Source organism: Stomoxys calcitrans, chromosome 1 (genome assembly GCF_963082655.1).
Source record: "Stomoxys calcitrans chromosome 1, idStoCalc2.1, whole genome shotgun sequence".
NCBI lineage: Eukaryota > Metazoa > Arthropoda > Insecta > Diptera > Muscidae > Stomoxys > Stomoxys calcitrans.
In genome coordinates this window covers 150,907,114-150,927,780 of record NC_081552.1, presented here as the reverse complement: position 1 = coordinate 150,927,780, position 20,667 = coordinate 150,907,114, and the positions used below count along the sequence as shown (strand labels likewise).

Here is a 20,667-nt window from a genome sequence, read left to right as displayed (position 1 = left end):
TTTCAATAGGATTTTGATCACGAGTTACTTTCCATTAGCGTGGAAACATGCCAAAGTCATCCCACTGCCTAAAAATTCCAAGGAATATAGACCAATTGCGATTCTTTGTTACTTGTCAAAGGTCTTTGAGAAATTGTTGTATTTGCAAATGTCGTCTTTTGTCAACGAGAACTCTTTGTTGTATGTGAGACAGTCCGGATTTCGACCTTACCACAGCTGCGTAACTGCCTTGGCAGAGGTTACTGAGAGGATCAGGGTCAATTTGGAGAATGACAAATTTCCTTGTTCTTCTTGACCATTCTAAGGCATTTGACACTGTGGATCATTCCTTGTTATGTGATAAGATGAGACATCTTTACAATTTTTCCTCTACGTCCGTTCGTCTTATTTTGTCGTATCTGTCACACCGCACTCAGTCCGTCAGTTATAAGTCTTCTCTATCGGCACCTCTGCTTGATTCAAAAGGTGTTCCTCAGGGATCAATTCTGGGTCCTCTTCTCTTTTCATTGTACAGTAACGACTTGGCGGGTCAATTGTCTTATTGTGAGGTACATATGTACGTTGACGATGTACAAATATATATCGGCAGACCGAGGGATGAGATTGCTGAAAACATACGTCTACTTAATCATGATCTGTCAAGAGTCAGCACGTGGGCGAAAGCCAATGGCCTGTGTCTCAACCCCGTAAAATCCAAGTGTGTGGTTATCAGAAACAGGCTGTCTCGTTTTTCATGTTATGTCGGTATATTTATTAACGACTCTAGATTGGAAATCGTTCCTCATGCAAAGAACTTGGGCGTTGTTATTAACAGCACTCTGACTTGGAGTAATCATATCGACTCTGTTGTTGGCCAGGGATATTCAAAATTGCGTGCTCTCTGGGCCACTCAGTCGGTTACTCCGCTGCGGGTTAGGTTTCTCTTGGCAAAGACTTATCTTGTTCCTGGCATTCTCTACGGCTGTGAGTTGTTTGCTAATTGCGACTCGGTAAGTAGACGTAAGCTAAACACCTTTTTTAATAGCGTTACTCGTTATGTATTTGGCTTGAGACGGCGCGATTCCATCTCTGAATACTGTTTATCTCTGTATGGCGTCTCCTTACAGCAATTGTTGTTCCTAAGATCGCTTACTTTCCTGCATAAACTGATCTACACGCAGGCACCACAATATCTGTATGGATTTATTGATTTCGCCAGATCTACTAGAGGTAAAAAAATCATTCCCAAAATGTATCGGAGGCTTGTTTCTGAATGGCAATGTTCATATTCGCTGTACGTCTCTGGAATTCTCTTCCTAACGATCTGCAATTACTCAGTAACTCGGCAACATTTAAAACCAGACTTTGGAAACATTTTACTGCATTAAGTTGATGAATGTTAAGACTCATTTATATATTTATTTTTATTCTTCTATACTTACCTTAATTTCTTTTTTTTCGGATCAACTAAGTCTACTAATTCCTCTTTAATTGATAAATTCACTTTTGTTTTTTTTTTCTTTTAAATTCAAATCTACAAAGCCACAATTGTTAGTTTTTTCCGTAAGTTATTCATTCAAAATCTGTGATGTATTGTATAGCTATAGATTCTTAGTTTTAAGTGTTTACTACATATGTACAATTGTTGGAGATATTACCCGCACTTTAATTATAAGAATTTTATATTCTTGTTGTGCGGGTGTAAATAAATAAATTACAAATTACAAATTAACGTACTTACTAAAAGATGCATTACGGCAGGCTTGGGATCTGTGGATCTAAAAAAAGGGGCCGCAGAGGAACTCCTCTACTTTGGAATATAGCCATTAACAATATATTATTGCCTCTGGAAGAAAAAGGTGTAAAAGTGGTCGCGTATGCTGATGACGTGGCAATTGCGGTTAGGGGAAAGTTTCCCAGCACTCTAAGAGATATACTTCAGGAAGCTCTACGTGCAACAGCAAAGTGGGCTACCGAAAGTGGTCTGGGTATAAATCCAAGCAAGACATAAGTAGTTCTTTCAGCAGAAGATACAAGTTGCCTACAGTCAAACCTGTCTCCTTGGGTGGAGAGAATGTTCCATTTACAGATAGCGCAAAATACCTGGGTGTATTGCTGGACAGAAAATTTAACTTCAAATCCACCATTTTGGAAAGGGCAAGAGAGGCCACTCTTGCCCTATACACCTGCAAAAGAGGCATTGGGAAAAGTTGGGGATTAAGACCGCGTGTCATGCATTGGGTATATACTGCAGTTGTCTGACCTATTATGCTATATGGTGCTGTGGTCTGGTGGACGGCGCTTCAAAAATCCACCTACTGCTCAACACTTAACCGTATCTAAAGGAAAGCTTTTTTGTGCATCACAGCCGCACATCTTATGCTTATGGACATTGTGGCTACCCAAATTGCAGCGACCACTGACGTGAGGTTGAGCTGAAACTTTGCACAGATTATTTTCTTGTCCATAAGCAGGTTAAGTTCGAAAATGGGCTATATCGGACTATATCTTGAAAAAGGCCCTATATAGACCGATCCGCCTATTTAGGGTCTCTTAGGCCAATAAAAACCACATTTATTATCCGATTTTGCTGAAATTTGGGACAGTGAGTTGTGTTAAGCCCTTCGACATCCTTCGTCAATTTGGCCCAGATTGGTTCAGATTTGGATATAGCTACCATATAGACTGATGCTCCGATTTAGGGTCTTAGGTCCATAAAAGCCACATTTATTATCCGATTTCGCTGAAATTTGGGACAGTGAGTTAAGTTAAGCCCCTTCATATACTTTTGCAATATGTCACAGATCGGTCCAGATTTGGATATAGCTGCCATATAGACCGATCTCTCCATTTAAAGTTTTGGGACCATTAAAGGCGCATTTAATGTCCGATGTTGCCGAAATTTGGGACAGAGAGTTAAGTTAAGCCCCTCCACATATTTTTGCAATTTGGTCTAGATCGATCAAGATTTGCATAAAGCTGCCATATAGACCGACATCTCGATTTAAAGTGTTGGCCACAGTGACTTATGTTAGGCTTTTCCACTTCCATCTTGTATATGGTTCAGATCGGTTTATTTTTAAATATAGCTACGAAAAAGACCAATGTATTGATATACACAATTGAACAATGACTTGTACTTATTAGTATTTGGTCCAATTCGGAACATATTTCGATATAACTGCTATGGAAAATAAGGTATGCAATTTTCACCGGATTTTGATGAAAAGTGCTTTACATATATACCCGAGGTGGTGGATATCCAAAGTTCGGCCCGGCCGAACTTAACGCCTTTCTACTTGTTCTTCTTCTAATTTATTTTTGCTTTGTAGGTTTTTCTGAACTTTTCAATTTCTGATCAATTCGTTGTAATAGATTTTTTTCTATGTTTTGTTGGAGAATTTTTCATCGAAAATTTCATAATTTTTTGGGGCTTTTTGATTAATTCCTGCCACATTTCAATTGGTAATTATTTCATTCCATATTCATAGGTTTTTGTTTTATTGTCTCATTTAGAAATACCTTGCCCCTGCAGGTTAATATGCTGAATTGCTCACGGTCTCTTTTGCTGATGAGACAGAATTTTTGAGAGCCGTTTGTGTTCGCAAATCAATTTACCTAAATTGTGGTGATCTAAGCGGCAGATTTAGCTCTCATTGACTATCGTGTAGAACACGTCGTCCTTGCTCCCAATCATTGCTTTTTTTCTGCCCGCCGCAGCTCGAACAGGAGTGACCTAACGTCTGAAATTCGGTCGGTGAAGTGGCGAAACACGGTGCGGTTGCAAAACCCCGACTTACAAGAAATTTTGTGCTGAAATTCCATGGAAATATTAGACCCCAAGTCTAATATATATGGCCAATATTAAACGTGCTAAACTTTATATAGAGAACATTTTAGACAAAGGTACTCAAGTGATCTAGCAAGTTAACCATGATCAGTAATGTTTGAATTTCCTTCCGACGGTTTTGTAAATTTAGATTTTGCTGCAAATTTTAAATTTACGTAAAGAACCTAGTTTCTTAATATAAATCGGTTTAAGGATTTTTAACCATGTGAACATTTTTATATTCTTTTCTTTTTTTTTCCTTTTCGAGTGTAATTTTTTTCAAATTCTAGTTAGCTTTTGATTTCGGTTTCTACAATAATATTTTTATTGTCTGTATGTATCATATAAAGTGAAGCAAATTTTTTTTACTCCTGTTTCATTTAGCAATCAACATCACCCACTATACATACATTTTCACATAAATATCTTTGATTTTATTGCCTTATTAAATGATCATTTAGCTCATTTAAAAAGGCCTATGCGAATATTGTTGTGTTGGGTTGCTTCCTGCATGTTTCGTGATCATTAAACAACATGCTGATTTGCGCACATTAGCGAAATGTTGCCAAACCTCCATCTTACCAACATTTACCTTTTGAAAATAACACGCAACATTTGTTAAACCAAGCAACATCTCTAAGAACAGACCACTGTATCATCTCGCGCAGCATATGTGTGGCCTAAGCACTATGGCCTAAGCATTATAAGCAATATGTCTTTCTTTTTGGAACAGCGACAGCATCAACCCCCTGAGTAAACATCGCACAGTGGTCGCAGCCATTGGCGAAAATTCAAAAAATGAGAGTCTAATATTTGGTACCATATACATTAACTCTTAAGAGGTTAAGCATCTCGAAAGTATACATGTGATTGAGTCATTCTAACGGTACTATTGAAGAATAGCATCAAAAGAGAAAAGAGGTAATTAGTTGGTCTCAGTGCAAAAGTGAAGTGAAAACAACATAATAATAGTAAATAAAATAAATAAAATTTGTATTGATAAATAAGGATTTTTTTCTTGCGTTTTATGTAGTTTTGTGTATGTTAAGTTGTTGTATAAGTTATTCAAAATGAAGGCCTGGTTATGCTCTCGTAAATGTAGGAAAACGTGTCAGCTTTTTTGTTTCGCTTTATGGAAACGCATGCAAACGATTACCGAACGTTTGTCGACCGTAAACGGAAAATAGAATTCAGTAAAAACAAAATTTTACGTTCCGTTTTCGTGTCAGGTGATAAAATTTGAAGACATTTCAAAACCAAAAATTAATGTTTAGAAAACTGCTCCTATTTTATTTCTCTGTGGCATTTATTACACATTATTGTTAATAATAAAGGTTAATTGGGTAGCCCATCATGACAAGGTGGTCAGTCTGACCTGTTGTGAAAAGTAAATGTTGTGAAAAATGTGAAACATATGTGATAACAAGAAATTACAAGAAGAGTAAAGGGATAAGCGCCAATACGGCCCTGACTTATCTGCTAATGCATCTTATCACTATGCCGTGAAACTGAGGTCTATTCGGGGATTCCACACACTCCTCCACGCACTTCGACCTCACTGTACTAGAGCCCACGGCCTTGAGAGCCGCCATATACACATACTGATTTCGACCCGGCACGCGATGATTATAAGCACCACATCAGTTGAAGCTCTGAGCTCCCATTTGTTTGGTCTTCATCGTCATTACGAGAAGCTCAGCTGAGAGCTACCGGGCGAGTCCACAGGTTGCGATTAGTGAAAGGCTTTGTTTAGTAAAAGGCATTTGAAGTCGAGGTCCATCAGCGGTTTCGAAGGGAGAGTCTCCGTGAGAGGCCGGGCGTCAACGACTCATGCTTAAATACTGAGTGCCTGTGATACTCGATGTGCCAAGGAGGTCTATTGACGTCTTTTAATAACCAATGGCCATAACGTTCCCTCGACGATCGGTGACCGCAACGAGTTTGAAGAGAATCGCTACCTCCACTTACAAATGTGGCTTCAACATCATCAACAACAACTGATGTCGAAAAGTGTAAATCACTTCCCACAATTTCTTTTGCGTCTATCGTTATGGCACATTGCTCTCCCTGAAATGTTGTGTGTGTCTCAGTATAGTCCCAATCCAGTCCCTATCTCCTGAAACCCTCCTCAGTCTGCTCACCGCGTCCATAGTGTCCAGAAAGGAAACTTGGCGGTATTCTGTCTCCCCGGGCGGCTCAGAGTGGTGACTGTCAACCCATCTCCACGTTGTTAAATGCCCTCTCAATATTCGAAAAGGCCGCCATTGCGTACTCCTTCAGTTGGAGAGACGTCTCAACTTCAAGCATCACTGCGTGGAGGGCCGTCTTCTCCAACCTTCTCTTGAGTTATGCCTGAAGTTCTTTGACGTCAGATTCCTCTCACCATCAAGTCTTTTTTTGTTAAAAAAAATTGTTTTGATTTTTCAAGTCTTTATACCCTCCACCATAGGATGGGGGTATACTAATTTCGTCATTCTGTTTGTAACTACTCGAAATATTCGTCTGAGACCCCATAAAGTATATATATTCTTTGCCTGTTAGGGTGAGATCATCAAATTTTAAAATTTTTGTTTGTTTCTCTTTCGAGACGAGCTGGATGATCGGAGATGCAATTGGAAACTCTTTAGCATTCCTTTTCCATTTGGATCCCCGATCATCCAGCTCGTCTCGAAAAAGAAGCAAACAAACAAAAAAAAAAATTGTTTTGTTTGAAATGTCAAATGCTACGTTTGGTAATAAGCATAATTGCCTCTTTACATTTACGATACATTTGTTCTACATTTACGAGATCATAACCAGACCTTTAGTATTTTATTTATAAGTTTGTAATGTTATCTCGCCAGTATAATTGCGCTTCAAGAAGGTTTTAAGTTAAGTTTCATCTTGATATTTTACACCAATGTCAATGGTGGTCTTAAGATGCTACATGCAGCTGCAACTTTTTGCAACCTTGAAGTTATGACCAAAATTCTAGAGAGACCTTTATGTTTTGTGTCAGGGTGGGGCGCACTCGACCATACGTCAACGGTGAAAATCAAGCCTCCAGATTTAGCTTTAGATATTTTGGTCTATAGCAGCCGAACCATTGAGAATTAACATCCAATATTCAGACAAAAATTGGAAACAAGACTATAGTTAAGAACACTCTAGTACATGGCAAAAGCATTGGAATGCTCTTTCAGGCAGTTTTGGTTTTGTAAAAGTGCAAGTAATTTATGAAAAATTTATAACAGGAACAATTGAAAACGGTCTCGACAGATTGACAAATCAGTCTATATGGCATAGCTGCCATAGTCCAATTTGGACTATATTCGGTTCGGGCATCGGTAGGCATAGTACGAATCGCCGTTCCAAATTTCAGCGAAATCGGGTAATAAATGCGGTAATTATGGGCTTAAGGCTAAAAATCGGCCGATCAGTCTATATGGCAGCTATATCGAACTACTTTCAACGAGGGTGAGCCACAACAGACAAGTTAATTAAATTAACTTTCTTTTTAACATGTGTTTCTGAAGATAGAAGAAAGAGAATATAAATGACTGACCATATGTATACATTTTGTTTAGGGTGATTTAAAATTTGAAAATAATTTGAAATTTGACTACAAATGCATGAGAAAATTAACTAGCATATAAATCAAAATAGAGTAATTAATTGTATGTATTTTTAAATCATTTAAAATTTTCTTGGTTTAATAGTATTGTGATGAGAAACATTATCGCCCTTTTGTTTTCTGTGTGAACTAAAAGATTCGTGTTGATAGCCAACAGCATCGCGCGAGCCAAATATTTTTCGAAAAAATCAAGATTTATGATCATCTGTTGGAGGTCATAGGAAGGTTAGGTTAGGTTTAAGTGGCAGTCTGCCATCAGACGTTTTCGTCCGTTGTGATACCACAGGAACAGAAGAAGAAGGAGGATGTTTTCTTGTTCCTACCGCTGAACCATGCAGATCGCTTTAAAAAGCCCCATTTCTTGCGGATGGTCACATCCACTAAATCAGGAAAGTCATAGGAAAGTTATCGTACAATTTTCAGCCAAATCGGATAAGCATGGCGCTATCTAAATGCCCGAGAAGTATAACCGGAGATCGGTATATATCGGAGCTATATCAAAACGTGGACCGATTTCGTTCATTTACTATCCCAACCGACCTACATTAAGGTATTTCGAGGTGTTACAAACTAAATGTCGAAATTGGTTTACCCCCATCTTAAGTAGAGGGTATAAAAACGAGCTCAAGGTAAAGCCTTAAATGATCCAAACGACACACTGTAGCTTATTCCACATTGGGATGTAGATGGTGTCATTTGGGAGTACGATCGTAGGGGATGCAGGTTTAAGTCCAGCCTTATTGCTCGTCGGAGGGGAGTTCGATAACCATCAATGATCCCTTACCACTTAGCTACCGACAAATATACAAATTTTACGCACATTTATTTTTATTTGCTTAACACGAAATGAAATAAAAAGTAGCTCTAAAGAAAATAAGGGAAACGAATGTATAGATGGAAAATGTATGTATTTAGATGTATACACGATTAGAAACATAGGCGGAAACGGAGGTCCCAATGATGTTCTGCAACAAGATATTATGTTGCATATTACTTGTTCATTATCTTATGAAACTCTTAAAACAATTCATGTACATCTCTTAATTGAAAATGGAAAATAACTTATATATGAAAATTCATAGGAGGTATCTTAAATAATAATCAAAATTCTAGCAAAATTTTCAATAAGGCAAATGAAAATAGAAATGATAACATATAACTACGGAAATAAAAATAAATATATGTAGATAGCCATAATAGTAGCAAAAAATAAAGTTTTGAATTTCGACCGTTATTTTCTTTAAGTCAAATATCAATTTATACACCGAAAATATGTTTATCCCTTTTAATGATTCGAGCCAAAGATTAGCACATTTAATTTAAAGATGATAAATTATCAAACTTTTTAAGGAAACATTCCCTTTTGTGAACGTGTTTAACTGGTAGGTTGATAAATCCTTAACTTTGCGTCTTGTTATTAAAGACAAAAATCTAAGATGAAGGTCCAAATGTCGTTGAAAGTTAGGATATCGACCTTGAATAGCCTTACAAATAGCAGCGTCTTTATACGTTTAATTTTTTTTTAGCTTAAGATGCTAAGTTTAACAAGTAAAAGCGTGTTAGGTTCTGCCGAATCTTTTATACCCTCCACCATTAATCGCGTTAGTCGAGTTCTTTCCTGGTATCTCTTTTTAGACAAACAAAAAATAAAAGAAAAGAATTGATATGCTAATCAAATTGAGTGTTGGAAACCACAGTAGAAATTTTTACCATTATGTGTAAAATTTCAGCGAAATCGAAAAAAGTAAAATAGGGAGATCGGTTTGTAGGGGAGCTGTATCAGGCTGAAGACCGATTTAGACCATATTTGACAAATATATTGAAGGTCATGGGAGAAGCCGTTGTACAAAATTTCAGCCAAATCGGATAAAAATTACGCACTCTTGAGACTCAAGAAGTCAAGATCCCAGATCGGTTTATATAGCATATTTGGCATAGTTGTTAGAAGTCATAACAAAACACCTCATGCAAAATATCAGCCAAATCGGATAGGAATTGCGCCCTCTAATGGGTCAAAAAGATAAGATCCAAGATCGGGTTATATGACAGCTATGTCAGGTTATAGACCGATTTGAACCATAATTGGCACAGTTGTTAGAAGCTATAACAAAACATCTAATGCAAAATTTCAGCCAAATCGGATAAGAATTGCGTCCTCTAGTGGCTCAAGAAATCAAGATCCCAGATCGGTTTATATGGCAGCTATATCAAAACATGGACCGATTTGGATAGATTTACAATCTCAACCGACCTACACTTATAAGAAGTATTTGTGCAAAATTTCAAGCGGATAGCTTTACTCCTTCGAAAGTTAGCTAGCTTCCGACAGACAACATGGACATGGCTAGATTGACTTAAAATAACATGACGATCAAGAATATATATACTTTATGGGGTCTCAGACGCATATTTCGAGGTGTTACAAACAGAATCACGTAATTAGTATACCTCCATACTATGGTGGAGGGTATAAGAAAAGAATTTTTCAAAAAATAATAATTGGACAGTCATGTATGGTGTAAAATAAGAATCAATCAGCGATCAACATTTGAAGCGGATGGTTATTTCCGTAAGTAAATGGGAAATGAAAGATAACATCTTTGTTTCAAATTCAAATACTTCAAATTTTCTGGCCAAAACGCATTTCAAATGAGGAATTGCAAATAAGAACAAAAAGAGAGGAAGAGAAAATGGACTTGGTTGGGTCATATTTTACGTGGACCGCACGACTGAAACACGCAAGGACAGCGGCATACCAGCATCCCGGTGGTCTGCCTCGCTACCCCCGTTTTTGATACCTCTTTAAGCGTATGGCTGGCAAAAACGATGTAGTTTTGTAATAATTGCGTATCTGTCCCCTTTTACAAAGAGAGCACCACGAAAAACAACACATCGGACAAATCATTAAGTCGCTCAATATATATTTTCAAAAGTATACGAGGGTTGCCCTTTATATTTCGGGATTAGAGAACACAAGAACAAATATTAATTATCGAAAATCGCTTTATTGTTTTTCAAAATATTCCCCATTAATATCTATGCATTTTTGCATTCGCTTGAACCAATTGTCGAAGCACTTTTGCCACTCTGATTAAGTTATCTCCAAAATATGCATTCCGAACGCATCAACCGCTTCTTCAGGTGTCGAAAAACGTTGACCTCTCATTTTATTTTTTACGTACGGGAATAAAAATAAGTGATTTAGTGCCAAGTCAGGACTATACGGCGGGTGACTCATCAAATCGATATTTTGAGTGCACAAATATGCAGTTGTTTCGTATTTTTGGAGCATATCTTTCGACCAATCGACACGAGCCTTTTATTGAGCGATTGACAAATTGTGTGGGATACAACGCGAATACAGTTTTTTGACTGTCAAATGTTCATGCAATATTGAATGTATGCTGGTCCCACTAATGCTTAGGGTTGTCTCAATCTCACGATAGGTCACATGACGATCTTGCAATATCAGTTGGCGCACAGCATCAATGGTTTTTGGAACAACAACAACTGATTTTGGACGACCTTCACGAAATTCGTCTTGGAGTGAGCTACGACCTTGGTTGAATTTACCATACCACCGATAATCACTGGTCTTCGATGAAGCTTCATCGCTAAAAATTCAATTAAGTTAATCGATGCACTGTTATTGAGTCAATCCAGGCCGAAAGTTGTAAAAAGTAATCGCACGAAAATGTTCACGATTTAATCCCATTTTTTAGGCGGGATGAATCTTTTACGATACTGTAAACAACACAAATAGCGTTCGTATGTTGAAACGTTCTGGGTACGTATAATCTCAAAAATGTCAAGCTTTACGATAGAGCTGTCAGTTGGCAGATTGCAAAACGCAAGGGGTTTATATTTCTGTGATGTACGTCTGTGATGTACGTCTGTGGTGTCCGTGTCGCTGGTCAGCCATCACAAATTACCGTGCAATCCTATGGCAGCCGGTTGTACGTACCGCATTGGCCCGATGGAGTCTTTCAGTGTACAACACACTGCCACATCAACAACAACAACAACCGTGCACGAAGCGACCAATGTCATCCGTGGCGCCAAGTCGCGCAAAGCGCTAGTTCCAGACAGAATCTCTACACTAATGCTGAAGAATCTGGATCTGACTGGAGTAGATTACCTTACAACTATCCCCATCCTATCTGAACACCATTATAGTACCCGATGTTTGGAAGATGTACAGTCTTATCCCGCTACTGAAACCTGAAATGGACACGAGCAAGGGGGAGTCGTACAGACCGATCTCCCTTCTCTCATCAGTAGCCAAGACGCTCCTCCCGCTCCTCTTGTTGGACAATTTCCATTCGCCGAGCATCAGCATGCATTTCGAAGGCTGCATAGGACTACAACTGCTTTACATGCCATCACCGTATACCAAAGTACACTTGTTGTGCTGACAATGATACCTTGGACTAATCATCCAGTATCTGTTCACAATTGGCAGACTAATTTGCACAATTTTTTTAATCCCACTGTGCGTCACTTGTTGTTGTTGTAGCAGTGTGTTGTACACTGAGGCGGCAGCCCTTGCCAATGAAGGCTGCCATGAGATTGTGGTTCTAACCTGGTGAACCCCAGTGTATTGTGCTAATTCGCCATCTTAACGGCCAACAATTAAATTTATTTTGCAATTCATCATTTCGAATCATTAAACCGTTAAAAGATTAAAAGCTTTCCGCATGACTCAAAACGCTGGAATACAACCCTAGCTTTTATTTGGTTGTTGCCGCCGGCATACAAAAAAGCTTTTATTTGGCATTTTGTTTTGTTGTGGTGTTCGTGGTTCTACTTCTTTATTTGACATATGGCTGCTGATTTGTTGTTGCCTTTGTTATTGCCGCACAGCCATTGTCAAAGCTATGACTGCCTGCACTTGTTGTGTACAAGTTCTCATAATCCGCCAAGTATTTGTTTTTGGGGAGCAATAAACTTGCGCGGTGAGCAAGAAAAGAATTAATTTTGACGATATAGAAAGAATAACAGATGTCAGCGAGCTCCAATGAGAGCCGTGGCGAGAGACACAAAGAGAATCTCCAACAGCACATTTCGGCTGCAGCCTTTCCACCAAGCGAAGAAAAATAACAACAACCACACCAGCAGTGTTAAGAACCCAAGAACACGAAACTCACGCACAACGTGAGGAGGCAAATGATGATATTTTAAGAATTGGACTTCGTCGCCGCTTTAGTGATTGTTTAGTTGTCCGTTGGTTCAAACGTTGCGTCTCCCTTCTTGTCGCCTTTGACAAACGAATCGTTAACGTACGTGCGTGTGTGTGCTGAGAGTCTGTAGCTGTGTGTTTCTATATATTTTTTTACAATTACACCACGGTATTCCAAAGAAAATTAAGCAAAAAAAAATTAAATTATTTACAAAATATAAAAAATAAAATCAAAATCCCCAATAAAACACCTGACTCGCGATCGGCACTTGCTTCACGGTTGATTTCTATCAGCGACGGTGTGTGAGTGTGTGTGTATTTCAGAGCGCGGCGCGTAGAATTTCATCTTGTTTTTATTTTTGTACACCGCCACATTTGGAAAAAAATCGGTGGTCTAGTATCCACTCCTATCAAAATACTCGAAATATTTTAACCAGTGCGAGGAAAACGCAATTAGCAAAAGCATTAGATTTCCATTAAATATATAACAACAACAACAACAAGCAAAGTTATCCATTTTCATAGTTATCCCTCTCGCTCTGTACGTCCATAAGTATCGCCGCTGACCACCACCCCCAATAGTGTTCAATCTTTTTTGTTTAAGCACAAAAAAAAATAATTAAAGAGTGGTTTTAGCATCAAAAAAAGGTTTAAAAGAATTTAAAAAAGCAAGAAAGTGAAGTTCATGTCTTCATAAGTCTGTGAGTGAGTGTGAAGTGTGTGTGTGTGCCTGTGTGTGTGTTGCATATGTTTTGATAATTTTTTTAGGTGTGGTAGACCTCTGCAAGGAATAAGGAATCAACGTTAGAACAGAGAACCAGCACAACAGTTATAGATAGCAGCCAGCCATCAAGCAGCTAACAAAAGGGAACCTAGAATTAACAACAACAACAACTGCTAGAAGCAAGACATCAGGAGCAGCAACTTTCAATCGACAACAACAATGGCATCAGGCGTATGTGTAACAAGTTTTCGTATGCTAATGCGGTATACGACGCGTACGGCAGATTTTACGCACTACAACCTCCGTAGCACCGGCCTACACATCATGCCTGTGGCAACTGTTTGTGTGGTAAGTAGCCAATGAGTCGACGATGAGTGTCGAATTTCCTTTTTTATCCGTTGAAAGGGGGTTATCAGTGTGGGGTGCATGGGGGCTCACTCCTAAACATAGCCTACCATGTGGTCGCTCGGTCTGCTTTTGAGTGCTCTCTTCTAGAGAATGGTGGCGGCGGCAGTGGTGTGCTCCATCCAATGCTGCAAGACGACTTACTCAACCAAATGAAGTTCAAAGACAAAGAGACAACAAAAGAGATTAACTCTCTGGTAGCCGAGGAATGTAAAAATGCACACTCCCACACATACACATACACACACCACGTACAATGTTTATATGGTAGTGTAGAGATAAGTACTATTTGTGTAGAGATGGGAGATTAGTTGGAGCTGCTAGTGGCACAAGTATTCGGCACCCACTTAATCATTATTACCATTTGACTTTCATCTACCCATTGCCGTTCTCGACACAACAACAAGCCCACTCTCCCCTTCATTGCACACACTTGTACGGTCCATTACACACTCACTTGTCCGATATACTCTAATCCGGGATCCCTAGCTGTATAACACCTTCGTTTCTCCCTCTTTTGTGCTCCCAGTCAATTTTGTTTTTTGTTATTGCTGCTGTTAGTTTTGTTTTCCATTTTCATGCGCCTCACATTGTTTCTTTTTATTTTATTTATTTATTTTGCCCATAAAACGGTTTTATTTTGCTCATTTTTTTCGCCTCTGCCTCTGCTCCCCCTGTAGCACTAATTCGCTCTTTTTCTTTCAAAAGCTGTGCGGTTGCCTTTGTTGTGTATGATGCTTAGTATTATTGTTGGTGTTTGGTCTTCTCTGTCGCCGTTGTCGTCAAAGTTAACGTCATTGTAGTCCCCAGTTTCGTTTTGTTTGTATAGCACTGAACTTGAACTGTCTTTGGTCACATTGTCGCGCCCTACCATCTTGCTTTGCCCTTCGCACCAAATTATAACCAGAATTCCTTTTGCCGGGTTAAAGAAGCTGATTTCACTAGCTGCTGCTCTTATTCATGGTTTTTTCTGTTTTTCCAAACTCCTCGGAGAGATGATGATTTCTAAGAAAATAACCCAACAAAGTGTATATAGTTGTGTTCCAATTTTTTTTTTTATAAAAATTAATATTTTTATTAATTTTCTTTAATCAATTCTTTAAATTGTGTAACAATAAATCCTTTAATGAAAGCTACAATAAATTAAAGGAAATCATTGTTCAAAATAATAGAAATATTGACCAATAACCCAATACTGACACAAATGTTGAAAATTAATTAATAAAATCTTGAATTATTTGTTTGAAAACTTCGGCACATCTATGATGCATGGAGTAGAGGTGTGCACGTGAGTTGTCGTGTCATATGACTAAATCCAACCATGTGATTGAATTGAATTTCATCGAGCGTGAGCGTGAGTGAATGAAATCCTGCTCATGACACTAATCACGACTCACGAGACACTCACGACTCAGGAGACGTTCAGGACTAACCGTTAAAAATATCGGAGAATTCTTTTTTTTGTGTGCGTTTCAATTCATACGGTATTTAACCATACGAATTCAGGCACGCTGTGACTATTAGAAAAGTATGGAAGAAGTTGAAACAATTTCTGTCTACAGTTGCATAAAATTGAAACCCTGCAAACATTTTTGAATGTCTCTGTCTCGGGCTGTCTCGTCTAAGAGTCGTAGACGATCTCCCAGTCGTGAGGAGTTGTGTCCTCAAGACGAATCTTCTGGAAGAGTGCTCCGTGAATCTTCCATATGAGTTGCCAAGGAATTAGTCAGAAGAGTTTTGGACGATTTTAGAATCGCGCAAGAATCGTGTGGACGAGTAACAAATTATTGTCTTGGAAGATTTATAAAACACTCTTGTAGAAGAGTTTCGCATTACTCGCCTGGACGAGCAACAATTAAGTGTTCTTGAATATTTTTTAAATATTGTTCTAAAGAGTTGCATATCATGATTAGTTGTTCATCGTAAACGTAACAACTACGAAGAAACTTAAATATTTTTTTGTCAAACTCGCCATATTTACATGTCAAACTCGCCATACTAAGTACCAATCGTCACGTAAACCAAGTGAAAATTATTTTTGGTGTTGTGGCAATTTTCCACTCAAAACAAAACATCGAATAACATAATTCAATACAAGTCCTAAACGCACAAGGCATGAAAATAAAAGCAATCGCGAAAAGTTAACTCAGGCGATATAAAGGGTGATTTTTTTGAGGTTAGGATTTTCATGCATTAGTATTTGACAGATCACGTGGGATTTCAGACATGGTGTCAAAGAGAAAGATGCTCAGTATGCTTTGACATTTCATCATGAATAGACTTACTAACGAGCAACGCTTGCAAATCATTGAATTTTATTACCAAAATCAGTGTTCGGTTCGAAATGTGTTCAAATTTTGACAAATTTTGTTCAGCGATGAGGCTCATTTCTGGTTGAATGGCTACGTAAATAAGCAAAATTGCCGCATTTGGAGTGAAGAGCAACCAGAAGCCGTTCAAGAACTGCCCATGCATCCCGAAAAATGCACTGTTTGGTGTGGTTTGTACGCTGGTGGAATCATTGGACCGTATTTTTTCAAAGATGCTGTTGGACGCAACGTTACGGTGAATGAACACATTTCGAACCGAACACTGATTTTGGTAATAAAATTCAATGATTTGCAAGCGTTGCTCGTTAGTAAGTCTATTCATGATGAAATGTCAAAGCATACTGAGCATCTTTCTCTTTGACACCATGTCTGAAATCCCACGTGATCTGTCAAATACTAATGCATGAAAATCCTAACCTCAAAAAAATCACCCTTTATAAGCAAATCTTCAGGCGATATATAAGCAAATATCCAGAAGAGTGTTTCACGAGTCACAATGGGTTGTAAGAGAATCGTCGCGAAGAGTTACTAAAACTCCCGCACACGCAATGATATCGTAGAAGAGTGTTTCGCGAGTCATATGGAAGAACAATTGAGTAAAATTTTTCCAAAAGATTGTTTTTTCGTCCCGGGAACGAACGCTCTTCCAAAATTTCGAAAAATGTTTGTAGTGAAACATTTAACATACGTACGTTTAAATTCCGCAAGAATTGAGACGCTTGGGGAAAAAATATTATGTTTCATTTTCAACCGTGAGTTGTGAGAGTCTCGTGATTTCTGAGTATCTCGTGAGTCGTAATTTTTCTCGTGAATGGTGAGTGTCTCGTGAGTCGTGCGTGAGTAACATTTTTGCCTCGTAAGCGTGCGTGAACGTGAGTCGACACAAAAATGTCGTGCGTGATTACATAATTTTAACGGCTCCTCATAAATGTTCAATGAAATTAAGATCAGGCGCCTGAATAGGACTGCACCCCATTGGCCCGAAACCACCACTTGCCTATTTACTTGTTAGCGTTACTTGTTCCAAAGTTGTAACATATCCATGATGTCTCTTGCTTCATTACTGGACCTATACCCTTGTACAAAAAGCTCAACGCACAGTGAGAGAAAATCGAAAAAAAAGTAGTAAAAAATATGTTGTGTGAGAACGGGTAGATTTGTCTCTTTGCAATGGTTAGAGCTGAGGTGATAGCGAGATCGTGTGCAAAATTTCAAGGCCCTATGTTACCTGGGAGTCTTTTGGCAGGCCCTGTCAAATCTTCATTTATGGTCCGTTTTTCAAAATTATTTTGCTGGATAGTGCTCAAAAATCCCTACAAAAAATCCACTTGAGGTGTATAATATCTCCACTGATTTCGAGGATATAAGAATTTTTAATTTTATTTGTTGAAAATTTGGCCGAGATTGGCTTCGTATTTTGCAATTTACGAAGAATTTATTATTCGATTTTCATTTTTATGCATGGCTTCTTAGTAATTCTTTTGAATTTTGCAGATAAGTGTCCTTGAGAAACTAAAAATAAATTTTGCCCAAATTTTTTTAAGAAAACCCTCAAAATACTTACTTTGGGGAAAGATGGTTTTAAAATCTGAATTTTATAGTAAACTTCCTATGGAGGTTACAAATAATGTTAGTTGCAAAAAAAATGTAGCCTGGGTTTATGGGCTTTGGAATTTTTAAACTCAATAGCACCCGTTTAATTCGATATATCTTGTTCAAATTTCACTTTAAACACATCTGCAATATGTTCTCTTTACAAAAAAGGGGAAAATAATTATATTAAAGTAAGTTATTTCAATAAACACTAATCAATGAAAACAATTTTTTCACCAAAAAATTCCAAAAAATACACTTTTCACATTTTGTTGACTTCCAAACTGTATAACTTTTAACAGAATTATCAGATGTAGATACGTGTTGCGGCAAAGTTGTTGTAAATTTTGTCACAAATCTAAACCATGTATAAAAATGAAAACCGAACGACAAATGCCGTAAATTGTACAATACAAAACTGGTTTCGGTCAAAATTGAAAAAAAAAAAATAAAAATTCAAATATCCCCGAAACCAGTGGAGATATTGTAGACCTCAAGCAGACTTTTTTGTAGTGATTTTTGAGTGATATCTCTAACCGTTTTCACACAGCATATTTTTTAATGTCCGTGAAGATAAAGTTAACTTTAACTAACAGAGACACAAATCCATTCAATAAGCAGCACTCTGTTACGAGCTTAGCAGAGCTATGCTAACAATTTAACAGAAAAGATCTAAAAATAAAATCAAGAAAAATAATATAAAAAAACGGAAGAAACGACAACAAGAACACTAAAAGGACCACAAAAATTTCAAATTTTGTAAATAATTAAGTAACAACGTAAAAAATGCATAACGGACAGTTCTACAACCCTAAAAAGTTCAAAGCGAAAAATGCAAAAACTGGGAGGGATGCGGGTTACCCACTTACAGTGAAGGAAGCTCTCGGTGCCTACAATCTAAATCAAAAAGCAGAAACATCACAGACTTTTCGAAGAGTTTTATTCTTTCGTAGTTTTTTGGTTCTTAAATATAACGCAGGTAACTATACCCCGCATTGCTCTTAGTTTTTGCACAGTGGGCCATTCTGTTAATTCTAAATTTAACTTCAAACGCCAAATATCTCAAATGCCTTTTTTAGATATTCTGCTTTTTGATTTAGATCCCGGTCATCGAGAGCTTCCTTCGCTATAAGTGGGTACCCCGCATCCCTCTTAGTGTTTGCACAGTGGGCAATTCTGTTAATTCTAACTTTAGTTTGAATTGCCAATTATCTCAAATACTGTAGCTTTTTGGATACTCCGCCTTTTGATTTAGATCCTAGGCATCGATAGCTTCGCTCGGTATCCTGCATCCCTCTTAATTTTTGCACAGTGGGCCATTCTGTTAATTCAAACTTTAACTTTAAATGCCAATTATCGCAACTACTGTGACCTTTTTGGGATATTCTGCTTTTTGAGTTGGTTTCCGTTGTTACTTAAGTTTTTACAAAACTCGCAATGCTTGTGGTCCTTTAAGTGCTCTTATTGTCGTTTCTTCTTCATTTTTTCATTATTTGCTTGATTTTATTTTTAGATCTTGTTAGCACAGCTCCTCTAAGCTCGTATAAGAGTGCAGCTAATTGATTGGGTTTGTGTCTCTGCTAGTTTAGGTTAGCGTTATCTTAACGGACATTGCTATCTAAGCAATAACTTCTGGGCTGCTATCGGAGAGTCCACCCAAATCATCATCATGTGGCAGATATCCGGCAGATGCATCCGCCTCAATTCCTACAGAGCAAGGATTGATGCCAACGTGCAGGATTTATGTCCCGATTGTGACCAGGGACCACACGACACACGTCACCTGTTTAACTGCCCAGCCAGACCCGATTCAGACTCAGATCCCTCTGGACGCACCAAATCTTGGTCGCAGAGTTCCTGGATCTGGATACTCAACAGAATCAAGCAGAAATTTTAAATCCCATGGCAGCCGGTTGTACGTACCGGATTGACCCGATGGATTTCTTCATCGGCAAGGGCTGCCTCCTCAGGGTTTAACACATTGCTACAACAACAACAACAAGCAGAAATTTGAAATTTCAGATTCATATTTTAATGGCCTTCATTTCAGTCCCATATTGTCGTGGTCAGTCTGTTGTCACAGCAAACAGTTTTGCTGTTGTTACTAAAAAATTTCTCTGAGTGTACACATATTTACATCAGAGAACAGCGGCAAGCCACCTGAAAATAAGTGCACATGGTAGAAATGCAGGGAATGGCATGCTCACACCTTGTACTAACAATCGTCGTTGACGATTACGACTCTCAACGACCAAAACATAAAATCCTCATTTAAATTCGTTGAGCTATTGTAAGTGTTTTGCTGATGAGCATAAAAAGATTGCTGGCCGTATTTACATTTTGAGCAATACTCACGAGGGCTCACATTGATCATAACTAAATAGAAACACACACACAGTTACCGTTCAAAGTTATGAGAGCTGAAATTAATTTGCGTGCTTTGTTATGGCTTGGGTAAAGGAAAAAATGGAAGTAAATCTATCACTTTTGAACAGACGGAGACAGACAGCATATACGTCACTTATAAAAGCAATTCTGATACCAAAATAAAAAAAGAAAGTGCAAAAAACAACAAAGTATATATATGCCTCTCAACAAAACTTGATGTCTCATTCCTCTGCTTGCTTGGGCTTCATATGGCGCTCATACGATGCCCGACGACCAAATTGAAAATCAAATCCACTGAATGATGACTAAAACGTTCACGCATTTATCAATCTTAAATTGTGAGTGGGTTTCTAGCTAACTTTGTTTTTAGGTGGCATGCGATACAAACAATTGCTTGGCCAAAGTGGCTATTGATTGCCAAATTTTGGGTCTCATGCAGCTTTCTGATTTACATAAGGTGTTTCTGTTGCATCAAAAAAAATATTTATATATATATATATAAGGAATTCAAACGGTTAAGATATGAAATTTTACCTTACAAGGTGGGCAATAAGCAATCCTTAAATTCAGGTGATTTTGAAGTTATGACAAAAACATTTTAGTGCACCATAATTCTAAGTATAAATT

The 20,667-nt window shown here is 38.0% G+C and overlaps 1 protein-coding gene across 8 annotated transcripts in view; it reads left to right on the top strand.

The window, feature by feature from the left end:
* Positions 1–12,285: 12,285 nt before the first annotated feature.
* LOC106092276 (calcium uniporter protein, mitochondrial) overlaps positions 12,286–20,667 on the top strand; it is a 642,340-nt gene continuing 633,958 nt past the window's right edge. Inside the window, exons 1-2 of one of the 8 annotated variants that reach the window (XM_059361328.1) lie at positions 12,286–12,376; positions 13,369–13,672. In XM_059361328.1, coding sequence (XP_059217311.1) covers positions 13,544–13,672 — 129 coding nt within the window. In that variant the 5' untranslated portion in view covers positions 12,286–12,376; positions 13,369–13,543. The other 7 variants (XM_059361329.1, XM_059361327.1, XM_059361311.1 and 4 more) reach the window with 7 other exon arrangements.